The following is a 23,368-nucleotide window of genomic DNA, read 5'->3' as shown; positions in this document are numbered from 1 at the left end:
TTGTAAGGCCCATGAGAACAGAGATTTATATTTAGTCATATGATTGTAAATGCTGCTAATAGATTTTAAATTTTTGGAATCAATCTATATACAAAACATAGAAAATAATTGTATAAGGCTCAAATGTGTGAAAAAATGGAATAACTACAATTTAGAGGAGAAGAGAAAGGAGGGATGGAAAACAGTGAGTATAGAATTGCCCTCATCTTTTACAATAGAGAATCGAAACTTAACTAAGATGATAAATCAAAAATGTAAATTTCTTTATATTAGTGGTTTTCTACTTTGGCTGCACATTAGAATGACCTGGGAGCTTTAAAAAAATGCCAATGCTTAGGCCCCACCCCAGATGAATTAAATCAGAATCTCTGAGGCTGTGGCATGACCATCTGCATTTTTTAAAAGTTCTCCAGGTGAGTAATGTGCAGTCAGGATCGACAACCCTTTAATTAAGGTCATAGAGACAACTAGAAGAATGAAAAACAAACTGCTAATAGGGATTGCTTCGGGGGAGTAAAACAAAGAAGCTCTAAACTATTTTAATTGTTTTTATGGGTAGAAAAGACAGGAAGAAGGAAGAGGAGAAGGAATTCAACATGGGACTAGAACCTCAGCATGGCTGACATTTGGGGTGGGAGAATTGTTTGTCGTGGGAAGTTATCCTGTGTATTGCAGAATATTTAGCAGTATCTCTGGCCTTTGAGACACACTAGCTGCCAATAGCACTCCTCCCAGTTATGACAACCAAAAATATCTTCAAACACCGCCAAATGTCCCCTGGAGGGGAAAATTGCCCTGGGTTGAGAACCACTGGACTAGAAGAATAACCCCGTGTATTGGTCAGGCAGTTGCTTGAACTGCAAAGAAAGCTCAAGAATTTGGACTGACATTATGACACACTATGTAAATCACAGTGCATTTATCCAGTGCTAGGTCTTTAATTAAAATTAAATGTACACATTTTAATCAGAGCACCAGAGGAATATGCATCAGGCCTTTCCTTATGGACGCTCCAAGCTTTGGGGTTTACTTTCATTATTAGAATAACAAAATGTCAGAGCAATTAGGCCTTTACAAAAAGTTGCAGGACCTCCTGGAAGGTGGCCAGGATCTTGCCAATTTCTTTTAAACTCAAGAAAACACTTTTCTCATACTGAATAAAACAGGGGAGACCCAGCCAAACATAACCCTGGGCTGTTGGCCCAAGTTCACTTCAGTTCAGCAAATATTTGAGCATCTATTACATGTACTAGGGATAATAACATTAGTAAAACAAAGACTAGATTCCTTAAATGTTATATAAATAGAGTAGAAATATATTTTTAAAGAAAGGTTTGCTTTCTGTACTTTACAGGATTGTATGGAAGTGCATTTTTCTGTGCTGTCCAAATGGTAGCCGTGAGAAACACATAGCTATGGAGCCCCAGGAAAATGGCTAGTCTGAATTGAAACATGCCGTAAATGTAAGACACACACAGGATTTCAAAGACATAGTGTGAAAGAAAAAACGTAAAGTATCTCATTACATTTTCAAATTACATTTTGGAATATTTTTGATATTATTGTTTTAAATAAAACACAAACAGGCCTGGACTTACCATGGTTCTACTTGATTTTTCATATTTACCATGATGCAAAAGAGATGCACATTCAGTGCACTCTTCAACCTATGATGGGGCTACACCTGGATAAATATATTTACCTGATATAACCCCACTGTAAGTCGAAGAATATACAGATGTATATTGCTAAAATTAATTTCACCTACTTTTAATTTTTTTTAATGTGGCTACTAGAAAACTTACAGTTATACATGTGGCTTACATTTGTGGCTAGTATTTTATTTCTAATGGACAGTGCTGTTCTAACCTTTTGATTTTTATGTGACATCATTGTTAATAATATAGTGGTTTTTTTGCCAGGTGAGGTGGCTCACACCTGTAATCCTATTAATAGTACTCCGGGAGATGGGGCCAGGAGGATCACTTGAGCTTAGGAGTTAGAGACCAGCCTGAGCAAGAGTGAGACCCCATCTCTACCAAAACCAGAAAGAATTAGTTGGGCACGGTGGTGTGCACCTATAGTCCCAGCTACTCGGGAGGCTGAGGCAGGAGGATCACTTGAGCCCAGGAGTTTGAGGTTGCAGTGAGCTACGATGATGCCATTGCACTCTAGGCCCAGTCAATTGACAGAGCAAGACTCTGTCTCAAAAAAAAAAAAAGGAAAAAGAGAAAAGAAAAAAAATAGTGTTTTTTATATATTTGGGCCCATTCTCTTCATTGGCAAATAGATGTGGTTATGTGGAAGTGCTCGAGGCATGGTAAACTGAACCTGATTGATTACAGATGACTTACATCTGCATTCTGGCTTGGCCACATGCTGTGTAATCTTAGTCAACACATTCAACTTTTCTGAGTCTCAGTTGCCTCATCTGTAAAACGGGGATGATGTCTTCTTCCCATACGTGTAGCTTGTCTACATTCACAATTCCAGAAGTGCATTATTGAATCTGGTTTTGATTCTAAGTCTCTTGAAGCTCTTTGCTTTAGCGATAATTTTTAAATCAACAGTGAGTAACAGCCATAATCACCATTTGCAGACCTCTAGTGCCTGTGGGGTAATCAACCAATTTTCAACCTATAAGAAGATTCTTTCCTGACAAGGGCATAGCTGGCAGGGGAACCATCTGGGGGCAGTCAGGTGGGCTGGACCATATGAAGCCATCTAGGCATAAGGCTAAAAGAGATGTTTCTCTTCATACCCTTAGGACAGCAATTATTCCTCCCAACTGTATAGTGTGTTAATTGCTTCTAGGTGAATATGAATTTACCTGATACTACCAGCAAACCTCAATGATCTCTGAGGAAAGTAAGGTCCAGAGAAGCTACTACAGATATCAAATATAGGTTAGCAGTAAAACCAGGACACAGACCTGGGTCTTTCTCTATCAAGTCTAAAGCTTTTCCTGGTACAGCATGCTGCTTCACAAGTGGAACTGCTGTGCTTTTATAAGCCTAAGAAATGTCTCAAATGCACAACGTTCTTGGAGTGTTTTTAAATACTATCATGGAGCTTATTTATTTATGGTTATCACAAACCCTAAAATAAAATGTTTTCTTATTAAATGCAAGAAAGCCTTAAGTGGGGACCTGTCTAGATGAATGCCAATCACACAGGGCTTCACTGATTCTATCAAAATAATAATCTAGAATATGAAAGCAAAATAAGGTTTGAGATACGCAAATGGCATCCATTAGAAACATCTTTTCATCTCATGTTTAAATGCTAAAAATGAAGACTTATGACGGGAGCTTCCAATGAAACAGTCACTCAGTGCAGCGACAACTACGAAAATGTTTCCTAAACCCCTCATTTTTTTTTCCCTTGGTTCCACTTCTCCCTTCTCTGCTTACCCTTGGGTAGGAGGAGTGAGGAGGACAGGAGGAGAGGAGGGCGGTGTGACACACACATCAGTTGGAGTTAGAATGGAGGAAAAGTGAAAAATCTCCAATAGGGGTAACAGTCTCTAGAAATCAGTAGCAAAATCATATTTTGAGGTCAGGCGTCATGGCTCATGCCTATAATCCTAGCACTTTGGGAAGCTGAGGCAGGAGGACTGTTTGAGGTCAGGAGTTCAAGACCAGCCTGAACAAAATAGCAAGACCTTGCCTTTATGAAAAACAGAAAAATTAGCCGGGCATGGTGGTACATGTCTATAGTGCCAGCTGCTCAGGAGGCTGAGGCAAGAGGATCGCTTGAGCCCAGGAGTTTGAGGTTGCAGTGAGCTATGATGACACCACTGCACTCTAGCCTGGGCAACAGAGCAAGACTCGGTCTCTAAAAAAATAATAAAATAATTTAAAATAACATAAAATAAAATAATATTTTGAAAACTCTATCCATATAAAAGAATGAATGAATATATATACATATATTTCCTGCAGTACTTCTGTTTACAGACTGTACTGTGACTAAACCAATATATTTTAAAATTTATTTTTCATTGATGTAAAGTAGTTGTTCATATTTGGAGGGTACATGTGATATTTTGATACCTGTATACAATATGTAATGGTCACATCGGTCACATCAGGTAACTAGGATATCCATCACCTCAAACCAAACGTTTACCTTTTATGTTGGGAACATTACACTTCTCTTCCTCTTGTATTTTGAAATATACAATAAATTGCTGTTAACTATAATTTCCCTACTGTACTACTGAATACTAGAATTTATTCCTTCAATCTAACTGTATTTTGTACCCCTTAACCGACTTCTCTTCATCCTTCCCTCCCCCTTCCCTTCCCAGCCTCTGGTAACCACCATTCCACTCTCTGCCTCCATGAGCTCCACTTTTTTAGCTCCTACATATGAGTGAGAACACACAATATCTGTCTTTCTGTGTCTAGTTTGTTTCACTTAACATAATGACTTCCAATTCTATCTATGTTGCTGCAAATGACAAGATTTCATTCTTTTTTATGGCTGAATAATATTCCATTGTATATATATACCACATTTTCTTTATCCATTCATCTGTTGATAGACACTTAGGTTGCTTCCATATCTTGGCTATTTTGAATAGTGCTGCCATAAACGTGTGCACGTAAATATCTCTTTGATATATTGATTTCCTTTCTTTTGGATATATACCCAGAAGTGGGATTGCTGGATCATAAGGGGTAGTTCTATTTTAGTTCTTTGAGGAAACTCCATACTGTTTTCCATAATGGCTGTACTACTTTACATTCCCACCAACAGTGTACAAGCGTTCCCCTTTCTCCACACTCTTACCAGCATTTTTTACCAAATAAGTTATTTTTTAAAAAGCAAGTTATAAAAGATGTTAAATATGCCTGAAAAATGTTACCAAAATAGCCAGTTCCTAACACAGTGCTTGTCAGATGGTAGGCATTCAACACATAGTTGTTGCATTAAAAACAGCATCAAAGATACTATATTTGGAATTTATTTTTTTTATTTTTATGTTTTTTTGAGACAGAGTGTCACTTTGTTGCCCTGGCTAGAGTGAGTGCCGTGGCGTCAGCCTAGCTCACAGCAACCTCAAACTTCTGGGCTTAAGCAATCCTTCTGCCTCAGCCTCCTGAGTAGCTGGGACTACAGGCATGCGCCACCATGCCCGGCTAGTTTTTTCTCTATATATTTTTAGTTGGCCAGATAATTTCTTTCTATTTTTAGTAGAGATGGGGGTCTCGCTCTTGCTCAGGCTGGTCTCGAACTCCTGACCTCGAGCGATCCAACTGCCTCGGCCTCCCAGAGTGCTAGGATTACAGGTGTGAGCCACCGCGCCCGGCCTATATTTGGAATTTATTTAGTCCACTTGGCAAGTTATCTATTTGACCTAGAAGTTAGATTACTTACCAGTAGTCCTGTTGACAATGGACTATAAACTATCCCCATCCCTGCAATTTTACTGAAAATAATATATTAAATAGAAGTAACAAATCATCTTTGTTCATCCTTTTATTCATTTACAAAGTATTATATTATATATTGTGAATATTTTTGCTTTATTGCAAATAAATCTACTAAAGGTCAGAGATAGTAAAAAAATCATACACAGATAAGCATCTTTAAACTGCTCATTTCATCTTACCAGGGGTCTAGATCTATGATTTTTCTATTTCAATGATAGGTTTCAAATTCAAAACTGCTTTCAACCTACAAATTTAGATATGTAATAATCATTGGTGAAAACACTGATTTTGTAACTTGGTGCCTCTTTTACATGAGTGTTTATCTCAAGTTTGCTGTTGTCATCACGGAAATATTGTCTATTGCTGAGAGGCTGGAGGTCAGGATTATTCATTCATTTAACAACTGCTTTTCAAACATCTCTTCTGCGCCAGGACTATAATAAGTAATCATTACTTTCATGTCATTTGCTTTAAATGCTATTTTAGATCTTCCAAAAGACATATGACTTTAAATCAAAGCATCAAGTCAAGACAACTTTTGTTTTTCTATCTTGAGTCAAGGGCCGGGCATTAGATGCTATAGAACCACAGGATGATGCCCAAGCTCTTAATAAAAGACATATTTTAGCAAAGGTATGACAGTGAGGCACTGTGTGTAAATATAGCATAGCTTGATGGTTGAGCATCCTGGTTGTCGAACCAGAAACACCTGGTGGTGAACTCTGGCTCTGCCACTTACTGGTTGTGCTACCTCAAACAACTTAATCTCTCTGAGCCTCAGTTTCCTCATTTCTTAAAGTGTAAACTAATAATAGTATATACCTTATAATGATTAAGCGAGATGATATGTGTAAAGCACAAAGATCAGTGCAGGCATTTACTAATTCCTCAAGAAATTAGCTATTAATAGGAGGACTTAAAAGGAAGAATAACTAATTAGCTATTAATAGGAGGAATAAAAATGATGATAGTGATGGTAGAAGTATTTTCTTGGATCAAGGGACTTCCTTATTTGGCTGAATTATCTAAAATGCATAGAAGGAACAGAGCTTTTGGTTGGCTTTTTTCATATTCTGATTAACAGGCTGTCAAACAAAAAATTGTTTCAAGATTAGGTTGTTTAAAATATTTTGGACACATATTAATCCATTTCAAAGTTTAAAATAAACTATACTTTTACATTTTTTATAGACACCGAGTTCCTGTAGGATTTTAGTGCTTACTATCCAATGACTGTAACAGAATATTACTATAGATGCAAAAGTCTTAGAAAATTTGTACTAAACACAGAACAAACCCGAAATATTTATTTAGTTAAACACCAAACTTATCTTGTTTCTTTTTCTGAAAAGCGTAGCGCTGACAAAATTCTAGTTCAAATTGACTGACAGTTGGGTTCTGAATTGTAAATTGAATAAGTCATGTTATATTTCTAAAATTTTACTTACAATGGCCACAGGGTCATTGCTGCGGGTTGCAGCCAGGCTGAACTTTTTTACATGAGTGTTGGTCTCTAGAGCTTTTGCAAATTCCTTCAGAGTTGGAATTGGAATGTTCTAAGACAAAGAAAACATGGCTAGTTGGTGGTCCATTCTATAGCATATTCACCCCAATTAAGAACCCACAACTTTTAAATATCATCAATGTTTAGATGGCTAATTACACGATAACCCTTCTAAAAGAGGTTCATTATCTTGCCTTCAGCAGCCAAGCCATTCTGAGTCAATAGCACCACTTAGTGTTCAAAACCATCTAAGGCAATGGTACATTCTGACATTACCTGCTCTCCCTAAACAAGAAATTATGCACATACTAAACTTCCCTCTTTTTCTCTTCTAGTCTCCATATTCTAGCCAGACTGACCCATCTGCCATTCTTTTAATATACCATGGTCTTTCTCTTTTCTCTTTTCACCAATTAATTCCTACTCATCTTTCAAGACCCAGTTGACATATCACCTCCTTTGTTTACTGGTTCTCCTAGGCAGCATTAAAATTTTTCTTCCTTACAATTCCATAACATTTGGGGGCTTACCACATCATGTTGTAATTATTTCTTTAGTGTTTTTCTCCTAACACAACCATTTCAGAGAAAAGACTGAATGAATTTTACTCATCTTTGTACTCCCTCTTGTAGAGCACTTAGCATAGTATTGACCACTGGGGACAGAGGACACATAGAGTATAGCTAGAGGTGGACAAGAGTCCTGGCTGCATGACAGACTAGTTCTGTGACCTTAGCAACTTAACCTCTTTAAGTGTTACTAAGGACTAAATGAGATAATAAACTTAAGCATCTAGCAAAGGATATGGGACATAGTGAGTACTCAATAAAAGTCAGTTATTATTATTAAATGCTAGGAATTGGCCAAATAAGAATGAACAAAACAGACCGCAGGCAATGTTTACACACACACATACACATTCGTCCCCTACCGTTGAGAGGGTCATGACTTATTGCCAAATAGAATAAAGTAGAAGTGACGATGTGTCACTTCAGAGGCCGGGTCATAAAAGGTATTATGGCTTCCAGCTTGCTCTTTCTTTCTCTCTTGGCTCACTCACTCTGGGAGAAACCAGCTGTCATGATGTGAGAACACTCAGGCAGCCGTATGGTCTCCACATGGTGAGAACTTGAGGTCTCCTGCTACCAGCCACGAGTGCGCTGTCTTGGAAATGGGTCCTCCTGCCCAGTGAAGCCTGACATTGCAGCCCTGGCCGACAGCCTCACTGCAGACTCGAGACCCTGAGCCACAACTGCTCAGCTAAGCTACTCCTAGATGCCTGACACTCAAAAACTGTGTGAAATGATAAATGATTTTTGTATGAAGCCTCTTAGTTTTGGAGTAATTTGTCACTCAGCAATAGGTATAACTAATGTACTATGTTTAATCCAAGCACAGTGATTCTTTTCAAAGAATTATAAAAATTACTCTTTTTTTAAACCCACTTCTTCCTTTGAAAAGGATATCTTGACTCAAAATCAGTGACTAAAGAGGACTGCAAACAGGTATGAAAGTAAGCAATTAGTCATCTCCAGTAGGTTTTCCAACCTCATGATAAATCAAGGGACTGACGATCATCACAATCACAATAACATACCTTAATGTTGTTGAGGTTGACTTCTTGCAGGCTGGGATCGTTGGCTTTCATCTGCTGCAGACTTATTTCCACATTTGTGGGATTGGGTGGTTCCTCAAATATTGGCTTTACCTTTTCACCTTTGACCACATCTATGATACAAGTTTTAATTTTAAAAAGAAAATTCAAGGCTCTCCTATCAAAATCAGAGATGACTTCCCCCCAAATGACATGTCTTTCCATATGCTCTCATTCCAATAATATTCTAATATCAATGATACTAAGCTTATTCTCAACTAAGCAAGCATGGGAATAATATAGTTCTGAGTTGCACTTTAGAAGGTTGATATTTCTCAACTGCAATGAGAAGTCTCAGTGGCTGACACTGCATGGAGCTAAAAGTACAGGAAACCCTACAGCAAACTTCAACCCCCCAAATATCCAGGGGCAGTTATTGCTGATCTATACGGACCTCTTTCAGACTATAATAACCAGACTGCAGGATCTGAGATACAAAAATGAAACCATAATTGAGTCTCTTCATTTCCCAAGCCTTGATACCCCTCTGGCCTCTTGATCATATCCTACCCTCCTCTGATTTCCATTTTGGAGCTTTGGTTTTGAGGAAGATATGGGAAGAGAAAGGGATGGAAAAGAAGTATGGAAGAATTCTCAAAAGCAGTTAACAGAAAATATTTGGAATATATTTAACATACAAAGGGTTAATATCCCAATATATACAGAGCTCCTACAAAGCAATAAGAGAACCCCATTAAAAATGAACAAATAATATGCTCAGAAGAATCTGTCACTTAATCAAAAAATATAAAAAGTAATTAAACTCTGATATAAAAAATGAGGTATCATTTCATTAGCCAAAAAGGGGGGGAAAAAAAGTAAAAAGAGGCCAGGTGCAGTGGGATGCCTATAATCCCAGCACTTTGGGAAGTCCAGACAGGAGGATCCCTTGAGCCCAAGGAGATTGAGACCAATCTGGACAACATAGCAAGACCCCATCTCTATAAAAAATAAAAAAGTAGCCAGGCATAGTGGCATGTGCCTGTAATCTTAGGTACTCAGGAGGCTGAGACAGGAGAATCGCTTGAACCCAGGAGTTGAAGGTTGCAGTGAGCTGTGATCATGCCACGGCACTCCAGCCTAGGTGACAGAACAAGACCCTGTCTCCAAAAAAAAAAAAAAAAAAGCATCTTCATATATTTTTGGTGGGAATGTAATCTGATACAAACTTTTTGGTAGAGTAATTAGGCATTATCTACCAACATTTAAGATGTGCATATTCTATGACCCAGCAATTCTATAAGTCTAACCTACAGAAAAAATAGCATGAATATATAAAAATATATATTTAGAGATGTTCTCTGATGTACTACTTGTGACAGCAAAACATGATAAACAAAATGTCCATCAATATGAAAATGACTAAATAAATTATAATAATTATAATTTATTAAATAAATGATTATGCATCATTACATAGCAATTAATTACTATCATTATCTATGTTATTTATTCATTAAAAGAATCTATTCTTTAATATAGTCACAGAGTCACATAAAAATCTATTCATTATCTATTCGTTAAAAAAGTTGTATGTTCATTAAAAGAATGAGATAAACCTATAGGTACTGAAAAGACACCACAATTTTAAAAAAGTTAATGACATTTGTGTGTATGTGTATGTATAAAAGCCCAGAAGGTTATACACCAGATTGTTAATAGCAAACACCTTGTCAGAATGTTACCCTTTGATACTGAAGCTAAAAGGGATAGGCATTTTCCAACTGTATGCATAATAAACCAGAAAGAAAAGAATTAAAAGGAATATTGCTCACTGGGTAAATTATCCACTATAAATGCCACTTCATAAATATGCTACTGAAACTAGAAAGATCTCACAAGTTTCTGTGAAAGAGAATAAAATATAATTAAGCTGAGAAAAGCTATAATGTTTTGTGAGTTTTCATAGTACCAACATCACATTGTACTGAAATTATCTAATTATTGGTCCATCTCTACCCTGCACAGGTAAGTTCCTTTGGGCAGGGACCATCTTTTATCTTCACACCTAAACCAAGAACATTCCTGACACATAGTAGGTACTTAGTAGGTGACTGATGTAAGAGTGAGTCTAAGTAACTGTACACTTCACAGGAAATGTGGACATAGAAGATGGTCTGGAACTTCTTGTGCCAGTAAACCCATGCCAGCCTGCCTTTCATGCTCTCTGGGGGAAGTAGGTATTCCTATTCTAATGGCAAACATCTGTTATTGAGATAAAAAGACACTCGAATAAAGAAGGGAACTTGATTCAAGCTACCATAGTTGATTAAAACATCCTCTGGAACATGCAACTGCTTGCATTTTGCGCTGACTATGCAAACTTTTTATCAGTCATTTTATTTTCTGACTGAACAGACCTACCATAAAAGTGTGTTCTGGGCAAAACACAGTGATTGGTACTAGTTACGCTGCCAGACAGAGCTCCCGTTATCAGCTGCTCTGTTCTGGTTTGATTGCTCAGAGCCCAAGGACCCCAGTGAAATGACAAAGGGCAAGGCCTGCAAGGCCTCTCTGCTGCCCGCCACACCTGCAGGCTCCAGAGCTTCACAAAACCACACAGTCCACGTCAACTTACTTCTTACAGGCCCTTTGCCACCTTTACTGTTGGCTGTTTCTTCATCGAACTTTGGATTGTTGAGTAAATTGTGTACTCCAAGGACAGCTAAAAACAAAGACAATCAATGAATGAGCATTAAGTTTGCAGAAGCATGTTAGGATGTCTATGTTGTTAATTTGCCCTTTGAAGAACAAGTCTTTATAACACAAAGATAAATCTCTGACTCCTCTTTTCTTGCATAGTGTCTCTTTCCAAGACTACCAGCAATCTTCACATGTCTTTCAACATCTAGACATGTGGAATCATTTAGGGTCTCAGGACCAATGGCCTAGTTATGTCCAAAATTACTAAAAAACAGCTTAGACTTCCTAGTTAAGTAGACTCAACCCTTCAGTTTTCTCATCTGTTAAATGAGAAGGTGGGACTGAGTCTAAGGATTTTTAAGATCTAACATTATACAGATTATTTCATATATTTTTCCAGAGGCAAATATAGGAAGATTGTGGGCCTCTTTCAGTGTAAGCCTCCCCCTCTAACAGTACTAAAAGGAGTTATCCTTTCCCCATCTAAAGCATTCCAGGGTGGGAAATAAAAGAGACATCAGCAAAAAAAGGTCAGCTGAGCACACTGAGATTTTCAGTTTCCTGTATTACATGGAGCTTGCACCAGGAGGCAGCACAGTACACAGGAAACAACGTGGGAGAGAGACCGAATGCTGGGCAAGCTGAAACTGCAACTGCCCACACGGATTTCCCTTTGCTAATGAAATTACAAGTGAGACCGGCCACCTGGAGAAGGATCCCAGAAGAGATGATCACCTGCGGACAGGTGGCAGAGGAGTGCCTCTGAGATCATTGGCTCTATGGTAAGTTACATATCAGAAGGAGGGAGGCAGCCAGCACGGCACGAGGAAGGCCCAATGGTCAGCGCCAGCAAGTACGTGAGATAAGAGAGGGCTCCGGAGCAGCCAGCCAGAGTTTGAATCCTGACTCTGTTGCATGCTACCTGTGTGACTTGGGAAGTTGCTAACTGTCTCTGAGTCTGTTTCCTCATCTGTAAAATAGGGATAATAATTATGCTTTGCTTACTACAAAGATTAAGTGAACTCCTATGTGTCAGGCACTGTTCTAAGTGCTTTACAAACTCTGGGTAAATAATAAGAATTTGCCACTGTGTCTCTGGCATTGTTTAGGGAGAAGGTGTCCTATTTGATAAACACTGACTACTGAGACCATACAACAAACCTATCTGCTTGCTCGGGCCTTGTGCTCACCCAACAACCTCTCGTTATAATTTGGCTCCCATGACCAAGTTTTGATTTTTGTTTCATCTGTTATCTGTGAATCTGGCTCATGGACCAGTCCCTATCACTCCACTCCAATCTGATCGCTTCTGTGTATATGGACAAGATCGAAGCTCTAGACCAGCAGGGCTGAGAACTAGACTCTGGATGGTGACCACACAGAGATAAGGACAGTCTGGGTGGTGCTGTCTTGGAGATCAACTGCCTTTCCCTTGATGAGCTGTCTGTCTGCTCTCTATCGGCCACGATAACATGGGCGACATCGACACTCTCATTTAAACCTCAATGGCTGTCAGCCCATGCACTCACGGGGCTGCTCCCAGTCTTCCAGAAAGATGCACCCTAGAGAAGATGCTGCCACCCACCCCAGCCATGCTTGCTCCTGAGTTCCTAGGGAGGGAGGCTAAGCAAGGATGAACAAGGACAGTTTTCTTTTTGAATTATCTCCCTGGTTTTATTGAACAAATTTCGGAATCTAGTATCTTCCAAATGATTGGCGTTTTTCTCTTTCTCCTTTCTCAGGCATTTCCTGGGAATTCAAGTCCAGCCCTGCATTCTCCCTTTGGGCAATTCTCCCAAGAAACCATGAGGCCACCCTTAGGAGGTGCAGTAACCATAACGGGATCGCTCCACAGTAACCAGAGGGCTCAGATGACCAGTTGCCTTCTTTAACAGGGGACACAGGTGCCTCAATTCTTGCAGTGACCTCTGAGAGAGGTTCAAAAACGTGAACTGAATTATCAACCACTGACCTCATCACAGAAGGAATGAAAAGGTAGCTGAGATGGTTGACTTGTATTAAATAAGGCACAGCTGATTCTCCTGGGAGGAAGAAAATTATTATTATATGTCTTCCAGTGGAATAAGAATGAGAATTCTCGCTAAAGCTATGGACTGGTTTTTAAGGCACCTCTACCCTATGGTGACTAATAACCTGTGTGTGTGTGTGGGGGGTGAGATTTAATATACAAATATGCTGGTATATGCAGGGAGTTTTTCTCAAAGACTATACAAGAAATGGGAGAAGGCCTAGGTAATTAGGGTGAGACACATATTTCATTACATATTCTTTTGTACTCTTTGAGTTTTTAAAAATGTGATCTAAAAATCAATTAAAATAATTATTATTATCATTACCATGTTACTATTGTTAAGAAAACTAGAAAGCTAACAGACCTATAAGTGTGAATCAAATGGAACAGTAGCTGTGGAGAAGGGCAAGAACTCATGAAAATTTTGTGAAGATAAAATACCAAATGGGAAAGCTTCTTAGAAAGCATGAAGGGCTGTTATTTCATTATTTAAGTTCTCAACACCCCTTCATGTTTGTTCTCTTTGATTTCTCACAGTAACTCTTGAGTTTTGTAGGATAGGTATCATTTCAGCATTTTATAGCAAAATTGATAAAGCAAAAGATATTAATATTTGCTTAGAGAGGTTAAGTCACCGGCATCAATTCTTACAGCTACGTGATGGCTGGAGTCAACATGGTATCACAGTAACAATGAATAGCTATAGAGAAGCTCAAAGGCTGCCGCTGTGGGTACCAGTGCACACCTGGAGGTTACAGAACCAGACAGCAAAGTTCCAGAGCAGAGGACTAACCTGCAAGGTCGTAGAGTTCAGTGTCAGAGGCGCTGGCCAAAGCTTCTTCCAGTTCCGGATCAAGGGTCACCTTTTCTTCTTTACGCGTTTCTACGGGCTTTTCTTTGGGTATAAAGACTCTCCCTTTAAACCAGAAGAAAAAGACTATGGTGTGCTACTGCCTTATTGGTAGGGTAAGTGGACTGAGGAGAGAATACATTTCTGGCCATTAAGACCCATAACATTAAGCCATTTTGTATCCAGCTGATTCCTGAATTGCAGGGACTGTGCCAACATTAATAATCCACCATTAAAGGGAAGGAACGTTGCCAGAGGAATCCTGCAGTCTGCCACACAGAGATCTGAGACTACAGTCCTTAAACACGGAGGGAATAGGTGGCTTCTACCTCTCTACTACTGGCAGCACTGCCCCTAGGCCTGGGCAGGAGGGGCCCTACCCTGGGCCCTGCGCTTTTGAGGGCCTCACTCCAATCTTCCTCCAGCTGCATCTCTCCCACAGGGAGAGGAGAAAGAGATATTCCCATCCAACACACAGGCCACTTGCTAGATCATACTCCAGGCACCTGCGACGCTGGAGTTCCCCGTCCAAACAGCCTGAGCCTGCTCCCAGGGCCTGAACGAGCCCTTCCCATCTCCATCCTCCTGAAGGTGAGGCACGCTGCTGGGGTGTGCACCCCCAGGTCAAGGGGAGGCTGCTCGTAGGGGAGCATGGACGAAGCTCAGATATGTAGGCAGGGGAGGAGGAGGTCCAACATGTGTGCTAAAGGCCCTGGCAGTGTGGGACGGACAAACATCCCTTCATGGAACTCTTGGAAGCCCAAGAATACTGGCCTTCTACGTATATTTGTAGGAGGATATAACATATTTTAACAGTTTGATAGCTTTTAAGTATTTAGAATAAATGGCATGTGGGCTTCTGTTTGTGTTCTTGCCTTAGCCCTCCAAATATTGGGGACAGGTTCATCCAAACAACACCAGGGGTTCCTGAGGGACAAACTGGTGACACCCCAGAGTTTCCCCCCTCAAATTGGGAGTGTAGATCACTAGGATGCTACAACTGCGGTCAGTTGGACTAGTGTGGTGCTGGGAACACAGCCACCTCTCTGGAGTATACCAAAGCAGGCCTGATTTTAAGGAAAAATCAGGGTTGCTATACTTAGACATTGTGGGTGTCCATGAGCAGCAAGCATTCTGTGCCTCCCACAGGTGCATTCTCTGCCACCATCTTCCACTTTATCCTGTCAGATTCCATTTATTTTGCCCCCTACTCATTTCTGAAAATGCTGATATCTACACCCTACCTCCTAGCCCAAACTTCTGGACTGATGGATCACATTGCTGGGAGGATGGCAGAGTACCTGCTTCTAACTTCCAGCCAGGCCAACACAGCCACATCCCACATGTGCAGAGGCTGACACAGGCAAACCCAAGACATTCTAGAGCCATCATTGTAACACCTCAGACCGCTCACATTCTTTTCCAATGAGTCACACCTTTTGACTCTTGGTTTCTCTTTCTCTCTCTTTTTTTTTTCTTAAGAGACAGGGTCTTGCTGTGTTGCCAAGGCTGGAGAGCAGTGGCTATCCACAAGCACAGTCTCAGTGCGGATAAGCAGAAAGTTTTGACCTGCTCCACTTCTGAGCCAGGCCAGTTCAACTCTCCTTAGGCAACCTGGTGGTCTCCCACTCCTGGGAGGTCACCATATTGATGTCAAACTTAATGGGGACACCCAATGGGCATTGCGCACTATAGCCCAGAACTCAGGCCCAATCCCCCTGCCTCAGCCTCCCAAGTAGCTGGGATACAGGAGTGCACCTTCATGCCCAGCTTTCTCTTTTTGGGGGCTGCTCTTCCTTCTTGGGCATGATCTTTGAAATCGGTCTCCTTTATTTTGACTTTTGGAGTTCCCTAAAGACTCATTCCATTATTGTCACCTCCTCTTTGTCACCCTGGATAGACCAGACAGCTGGCACCAGCTCCAGTAATTAGGACCCAAGCTTTTTCCAGGTCATCTTGGCTAGCCTGGTCCACCCCACTCCTATGGGAGAGAGTCAAACCCAAAGTCAATAACCCTCCCTCATGAAAACTCTCAAGGAGACTTCCATGATTACAGAGGCCAGGTATTTCCTGATGGTTTGCCATATTGTCAAATGGCTGGGTAAGTAAGCAGGAGCCAGTCAGAGTTGGGCACGCCAAAGAGAGGAAAGAAAGACATGGCTTGTGTGGGGTATCCTGGCAACAAGCCCCGTATCCCTCACAAACATCCTGATTCCTGCCTGGGCATCATATAAACTGCCACATTTCCCAGAAAGAAGGAAAATACACTGGGAAACAAAGTAGGAGGATGGCCAGAAGATAGAAAATGAAAAAAAAAAAAAATCAACTAATCAACAACTTCTCAGATACTAGGGCTCATGTCAGACTTAATTTTCATTGTTATCTGTGGCCCAAAACATTGTCTTTGTGGCTGAGATAATCTTGGGTCTAAAGTCAAAACAGGATTTCTAAGTTCTTCCTTCCCGATGCTGTTTAGGATTACCCTAAACATGAGGTACACAGGCGGCCCAACAACTGTCGGTATTCAGGACAACTGTTGATATAGATCGATTCCTCTGGGCCCAACCAAACAGTAAGTTCTAAGCAAAAATAAGCTGCACCGGAGAGTCAAATCTGGCCCAGGAACCTGAGGTGCCCCGGCATACAGCACGCAGGACCAAGGCTGCGAGGCCTCTCTCCTGAGAACCTCGAGAAAGCCTCACGCTGCTCCTGGGTCGTCTCGCTGGTCTTTCTGGGGGCCCTGCATACGCCTCACCTCTGATTCCACTCTCTGTTTGGAAAACTTGCTCCCTGCTCATTTTATTCAATCGTGCTACTTCTCGGCCTTCTCCTAAGCTGCATTGTGCACCTGTATCCCCCTTTATATCTCCTCAGACAGCCCCTGGATTCCTGACTCCCCCACGAACCATCTGGAGATTAATCTGGATCAAGAGATAATTTCCCATAGTCACTCCTCAGACTTCTGCTCTGAGAACAAAAGAAAACAGCTTTCTCCTTATGATGCTGTCACTATTTGATGTTAATTGGGATTTTACTGAAGATTTGACGTTGTAATTTTTTTTGCGATTAAATTAGTCAAATAGCAACTATGCTGCCATCGAAACAGCTCCATATTTCCACGGTAATCCTTGGTTATTTGCCCAGTTCGTCACTGTTCAACTTTACTTTCCTAATGATATTCTCAGGGGCGTGTGACCCACCGACTGTGCACGATGCAGAGGAGAGCCCGGATGTGATGTGAGAGAAAGCAGCAGCGCTCTGGTTGGGTCTCAGTTGTGACAACTCAGGTTGTCACGGTGCTGTGAAAGCCATAAACAGGCGTCATGACAGAAAGAAGGGGCTATTTCAGGTAGAGAGGTCAGGGAAAGCCCAAGGCTCTGACGTTTAAGCTGAGACTCTTGAGATGTGAAAAATGGGACTGTGGGTCAGAAAGAAGAGTCCACGAGGAGACCAGCCTGAGATAGGAAAAGAATTTGGCCGGTTTGGGAAGTGAATGAAGACTGTGGGGTGAGGCTTAGTGAGGGAAGGAGAGATGCCATCAGGGGGGAGGTGGAGGCAAGATCCACTTTGAAGACCACAGTAATGATTTGGGACATTAAGCAAGGAAATGACATGATCTGATTTGTATTTTACCAAAACTGTAGTTGCTATGAGGTTATCAACGATCCCATTAGTGTCTGTGGGCCCCAGTCACTGTGCAGCGAGGAAGCTGGACAGGCTATTGACACCCACTCTTCCACCCAAAGGGAGCTCAGGGCCGGGAGCTAAGGAGGAGGGTTTCCTTGAATTGGCTGGAAGCTCAGTCCTGGATGCACAAACTTCTTGCTCCTCACAGCCTTCCTGGCTCTATCATCGTGTTTCACTCACTAGACCACAAGCTCCTTGAGGGCAGGGTCTTATTCACCTGTGGTCCCAGCACCTGGCACACGGCTCTGCACAGAGGAGGTGCTCAGTAAATGCTGATGAATGAATGACTACACTGGCCTTTAATGGCAGCCTCTCAGGTTGGGGTGTGGTGCTAGAGCCATCGTAGACATGGAGTAGAAAGGCCCCGAGGGACTTCTGCAGTTGGTAAATCCCCGGGCCAAGAAAAACACACCAGTGCCATGGAGTTCTCTTGCAGGCATGATGCTGCTTCATATTTTGAAAACTTTCTTCAGGGTTTGAGATTTTTTTGACTGAACTAATTTGAGGCCTGTGACACCCTAAGTATTCATTTAATTAGCCTACATATTCTGCCATGTTTCATTTTCTTTTAAAATAAACTTCACTTTTTAGAGTAGTTTTAGGTTCACAGCAAAATTAAACAGAAAGTGCACAGAGTTCCTATATAATCCCAGTACCCTCCTCTCCCAGACTCCCCAAGTAATGACATCCACACCACAGTGGGACATTTGTTACAATGACGAACTTTCACTGACACATCATCATCACCCCAAGTTCATAGCTCACTTTTGGTGTAGCACATTCTGTGGGTTTGGGCAAATGCAGACTGGCTTGTATTTGCCAGCAGTGATTCTTTTCAACGCTGAGTCCAGTTCACGGCCTTATTTCCCATTTCCAGGGCAGTTCCCTTGCTTAACCCTCCATGGCAATACATGATGGGTACCTTTGTCCCGAGACACGCTGCTTGTCGTCTTTACCTTTTTTCTCTCCAGTGAAGGGCACAAAGTCCTCCCTGTCTTTCTGTTCCAAAGCCTCCTTCTCCAGGTACATGAGGAGGTGCTCGCGGTCAAACGGGCCAGTGGCTGCTTTCTGTGTCTGGTCTTTCTGTCGGAATCCAGCTGGCAGCATCGCACTCTGACAGGACAGAGGTGGGAACAGCAAGAAGGATGTCTGCCGGATTGATACTTTGTTACTTGCTGCCCCTAACCCCTACTCACTGTATGTCAGGGAAGCAGAGAGAAGGATGCCTATGCAGAGATGGGGGTGTGAGCTGAGGGTTGGGGGCTCTGGGCCATCTCTGAGGCCCTCCCTGCTTGTTCTAACATCCTGTGCTTAGAGGAGGACTCCCAGCGAGCCCAAGCAGAGCACAGACGGCTGGAGCAGGCTCTAAGTCTTCTGCAGAGATATTATAACCTTCTAGAACATGGTGGCAAAAGACCTGTTTCCTTATAGATCACACTTAGGGATTGGCTAGGTCTGCTCCCAAGGTGCTCCCAGGCAGGAATATGGAGACTTTAACAAGGAGCCAATGTGGCTAACCCCTCCCCTGTAGAAACATCCAAGCAGGTAAGTGAATATTATGGTAGATGTTAATACTTGCTAAAGCTTTGAGATCCCTTCCTTAAGCTAAAAAAAAAAAAAGCAGGATACTTGTCTGTTTTAAAGTAAATACAATATTCAAAGTATCTGACATATCAGAATCCATCTACGTAATTTTGTTTTAGTTACATTTTTATTTACAGTAAAATCACTATTTTGGATGCCTCTAGTTATAATAAGTTTAAGATAAAACCATCAGGCTACAGAAAGTGCTTGCAAAACAAACAATGTAACAACTTAGCTTTTGAAGAACTCATAAAAATATTAGAAATTCCATTTAAATTTACTTGATTTTATTATTATAGTCATTCTAATCTATTCATTGTTATAGGATTATCAAAGACTTCAAGTTATTTATGCATTTCAAAGAAATGTATTTTTAAAAATCTGCATTTGGGGTTTAAACACCAGGTCTCTGTCATTGAATAGTGTGAAATCTTATGTAAATTACCTCTCCAAGTCTGTCTCCTCATTTATGAGATGGTGATAAAGCAGTTTATCTCAATGGCTTCTGTGCCCAGCAAAATGTATGATGCACAGAAAAAACTCAGTAAGATTTGTTCTCCTTCCCTCTTTCCTTCTTTTTTTCCTAAGTCAAACTAGCCCTTCTTCAACCAATGGAAAATATTATTCCCTATTTACATTAAACTGGTTTTTGAGAAATACATTTGCCCTATCACACTGCAATGGATTTGAGGTTCTCCACGAATTTGTAAAAGTAAGTGACTCAGAGCCAATCAGGGGAAGAACAGAAAATTTGCATTTGGAGCTATGGGATTTCTACTATTATTATTTAAGGACCAAACCATGCCATTTATCCCGTACTATCATTAACCTGCTCTCCTTCAATTCCATGTCACTAACCTCAGGATCTAGGTCATCCAGAACATTTTCCAACTGCTTCAGTTCCTCTTCTGAGAGTTTTCCAAGCAGCTCATCTTCATCAATGTTCTTGTATTTCTCCAGCTCTTTTTGAAAGGGGAGTGCCATGGCTTCTTATAGACCTTTCTCATGGGTCATGCACATTTAAATGGGCCAACGTCCTGAGACTTCAGAGTACTACTAAAAAAAAGAAACACTGTGATCTTTCTGTAAACAGGACTTAATTAACAGGAGACAAAGCTATGCTGTCAATGGAGTCTTCTATATTGAACAAGTAATTCAACTAAAAGGTCATTATCACCTTGATTTGCAGAACAACTTAACAGCTTACAAAGTGTTTTCATATATATGATTTTACCTATTTTGATCTTTACAACAACCCTGTGAGGAAGCCTGCATGGATATTATCATTCCCACTTACAGATGATGATTCTGAGGTGAAGGTGGCCAAGTGCCTTGCTTGAGGTCACAGAGCTGAGATGTGTGAGCCTGGCCTCTGATTCCCAGTGTAGTGAGTGCTTTTCCACAACACTACTCTGCCTTCCCCAGCTCTCCATAGAAAAAGCAGTGAAGAACAATGCACTAATTGTGAGGCAGTTTTAAGAAGCATACTTGCTTCTTTTCAGGGAGAGAGTGATGTGAAGAATACAAAATGGGATTCATTCAGGAGAGAGTTTGCAATGCCTATGTGAGAAAGCATTGTCCAGTAACTCCTCTGCAATTAAGCGAAGATTCTCAAATCCTGGACACATAATATTACACTTTCTCTACTGTTCTCTTTTTTCTCCTTTATCTTCCCTTCTATTTCTATTCCCATTTGTTTTTTTGTTTCTTTAGCCACTCTCCCTAATTCTTCTTTCTTTGTATCCCTAGACCATTCTCCTTTTAACCTCCCCACCTTTTCATTGGTCCTCACTTCTAAACTTTCACTCAAAATGAAATTTTTACTCAATCTTTTTCCCCTTGCAGATAACACTCATTCAGAAAATAGTAATGTACTTAATTAATTGTGTTTCTCCTTAGGAAGCATTAGCATCAATCAGATTTTTCAAGGCAATTAATATTTGCTATATACCTGCTATTTGCCAGGCACAGTTCTAGAAAATAGGAATAAAAAGATAAACTCCCCCAAAGAGATCATAGTTTAGTGAGGCAGACATACAAACGGCAATAATTTCATATAATAAGTCTTAGAAGTAATGTATAAAATAGGTTTAAAAACACATGAGGAGGCCGCGCTTGGTGGCTCACACCTATAATCCTAGCACTCTGGGAGGCCGAGGCAGGAGGATTGCCTTAGCTCAGGAGTTTGAGACCAGCCTAAAGAAGAGTGAGACACTGTCTCTACCAAAAATAGCAAAAATTAACCAGTTGTGGCGGCACATGCCTGCAGCCCCAGCTACTTGGAAGGCTGAAGCAGGAGGATCGCTTGAGTCCAGGAGTTTGAGGTTGCAGTGAGCTATGATCATGCCGTTGACAGAGCGAGACTCTGTCCCAAAACAAAAACAAAACAAAACAAAAACAAAAATACACATGAGGAAATAATCACTGAGGAAGGGGCGCAACTTTGAAAGGAAACTGTGAACAAGAGGTTGCATTTGAGCCTTGAAGGAAGAGGTTGTAAGGTGGACATGGGTGGGCAAGGGCCATTCTAGGAGAAGGGAACAGCATAAACAGACGCACAGGATAAGAAATGACAGATGTGTTGGTGAGATCAGTGGCATGGCTAGAGAGGAGGATCCATGGGGAGGGAGAGGGAAGAATGGAAGACACGGACAGGACATCTGTGAAGCGCCTTCCTTATGTGCCTTGCTATGGGACCTGGACTTTATTCTGTTGGGAATGGGAAGCCACCACAACTTCTTAAAGTAGAGGAGTGATCTGGGCACACCTGTTTTTTGTAGCAGTTCAAATGGTAAGAAGGAAAAATGGGTTGGCATGGAAAGCGATTGGCTGCAGGTGGGCAACTTAGGGGCTATTAGAATGCTGGTCCCCTCCCCTCATTAATTCAACCACACACAATGTTCAGATTTGTGGTTTCTATTTAGGTACCCTTTCCACATGCAATGCAACTCTCTTTCTCATCCATTAATCCTCCTTCTTTTAAGTTTCAATCGTTACATTCCAGTAAACAAACAAAAATCTTACTAAATTCAGAAAAATCAATTGGATCCTACACACTTTGTTCTGGTCCTGGCTACCACTAATTTCTTGTGTGACACTGGACAAGGATCTCATCTGCCAGGCCCTTATCCAGCAAATGAATTGGCTGGACTATTCTACTTAATGGATTCCAAGATGCACAATTTACCACATTTAACTTTCTGAAATTGAGATGTATCTTACAACTGATGGTGTCCGACAGTTAATGTTGCTCCAGAGCAGTCAAGATGTACATTGCCTATATATGCATAAACAGCCAAAACACCAGCTTCAAAACTAGTGCAATGGATGTCAGGGATTCAGAAGGAAATCCCAGGGACAACTGTGGAACAACACTCTTTTAAAACCTGGGAAGCATGGCTGGGTGCAATGGCTCACACCTGTAATCCTAGCATTTTGGAAGGCCAACGTAGGAGGGTAGCTTGAGGTCAGGAGTTTGAGACCAGCCTGACCAAGAGCAAGACCCTATCTCTACAAAAAAATAGAAAAATTAGCTGGGTGTGGTGGTATGCACCTGTAGTCCCAGCCACTTAGGAGGCTGAGGCAGGAGGATCACTTGAGCCCAGGAGTGTGAGGTTACAGTGAGCTATGGTGATGCCACTGCACTCTATCCCAGGCAACAAAGAGACCCTGCCTCCATAAAAACAAAACACAAAAAACAAACAAAAAAACACCTAGTAATCAAACCATCACGGGGAAGTGGTGATGCAGATGTGTTTAGAAGCACTCCCAGAGAGAGATCCAGAGTAGGATAGTTCCACATAATTACAGAGTAAGCTTAAATGCCCAGATCAAAGTCTTTTAATTCTTTCATGGATTTTTTACACTACCACTCTTGATGGCACAGAGGAGATACTGTGTGGAAAAACACAAACGTTGATGACTATGAGTCAAAAAGTGATTCAAAAAGTTGGATTCTGAACATGACAAAGTT

General features: G+C 41.1%; 1 protein-coding gene across 2 annotated transcripts in view; it reads right to left on the bottom strand.

The window, feature by feature from the left end:
* Positions 1 to 23,368, bottom strand: part of TMOD2 (tropomodulin 2) — a 46,164-nt gene that overhangs the window by 11,540 nt on the left and 11,256 nt on the right. Inside the window, exons 2-7 of one of the 2 annotated variants that reach the window (XM_045529278.1) lie at positions 20,254 to 20,448; positions 18,768 to 18,924; positions 14,068 to 14,190; positions 11,178 to 11,264; positions 8,543 to 8,673; positions 6,890 to 6,997 (exon numbers count right to left, since the gene is read on the bottom strand). In XM_045529278.1, the coding sequence (XP_045385234.1) occupies positions 6,890 to 6,997; positions 8,543 to 8,673; positions 11,178 to 11,264; positions 14,068 to 14,190; positions 18,768 to 18,924; positions 20,254 to 20,379 (732 nt within the window). In that variant the 5' untranslated portion in view covers positions 20,380 to 20,448. Of the gene's footprint in view, positions 1 to 6,889; positions 6,998 to 8,542; positions 8,674 to 11,177; positions 11,265 to 14,067; positions 14,191 to 18,767; positions 18,925 to 20,253; positions 20,452 to 23,368 lie in introns of both variants that reach the window. The other variant, XM_045529286.1, reaches the window with a different exon arrangement.

Source organism: Lemur catta, chromosome 1 (genome assembly GCF_020740605.2).
Source record: "Lemur catta isolate mLemCat1 chromosome 1, mLemCat1.pri, whole genome shotgun sequence".
In the NCBI taxonomy this organism is placed as follows: Eukaryota; Metazoa; Chordata; class Mammalia; order Primates; family Lemuridae; genus Lemur; species Lemur catta.
Note: the sequence above shows the minus strand (reverse complement) of the source record. Positions and strands in the feature narration are given on the sequence as shown.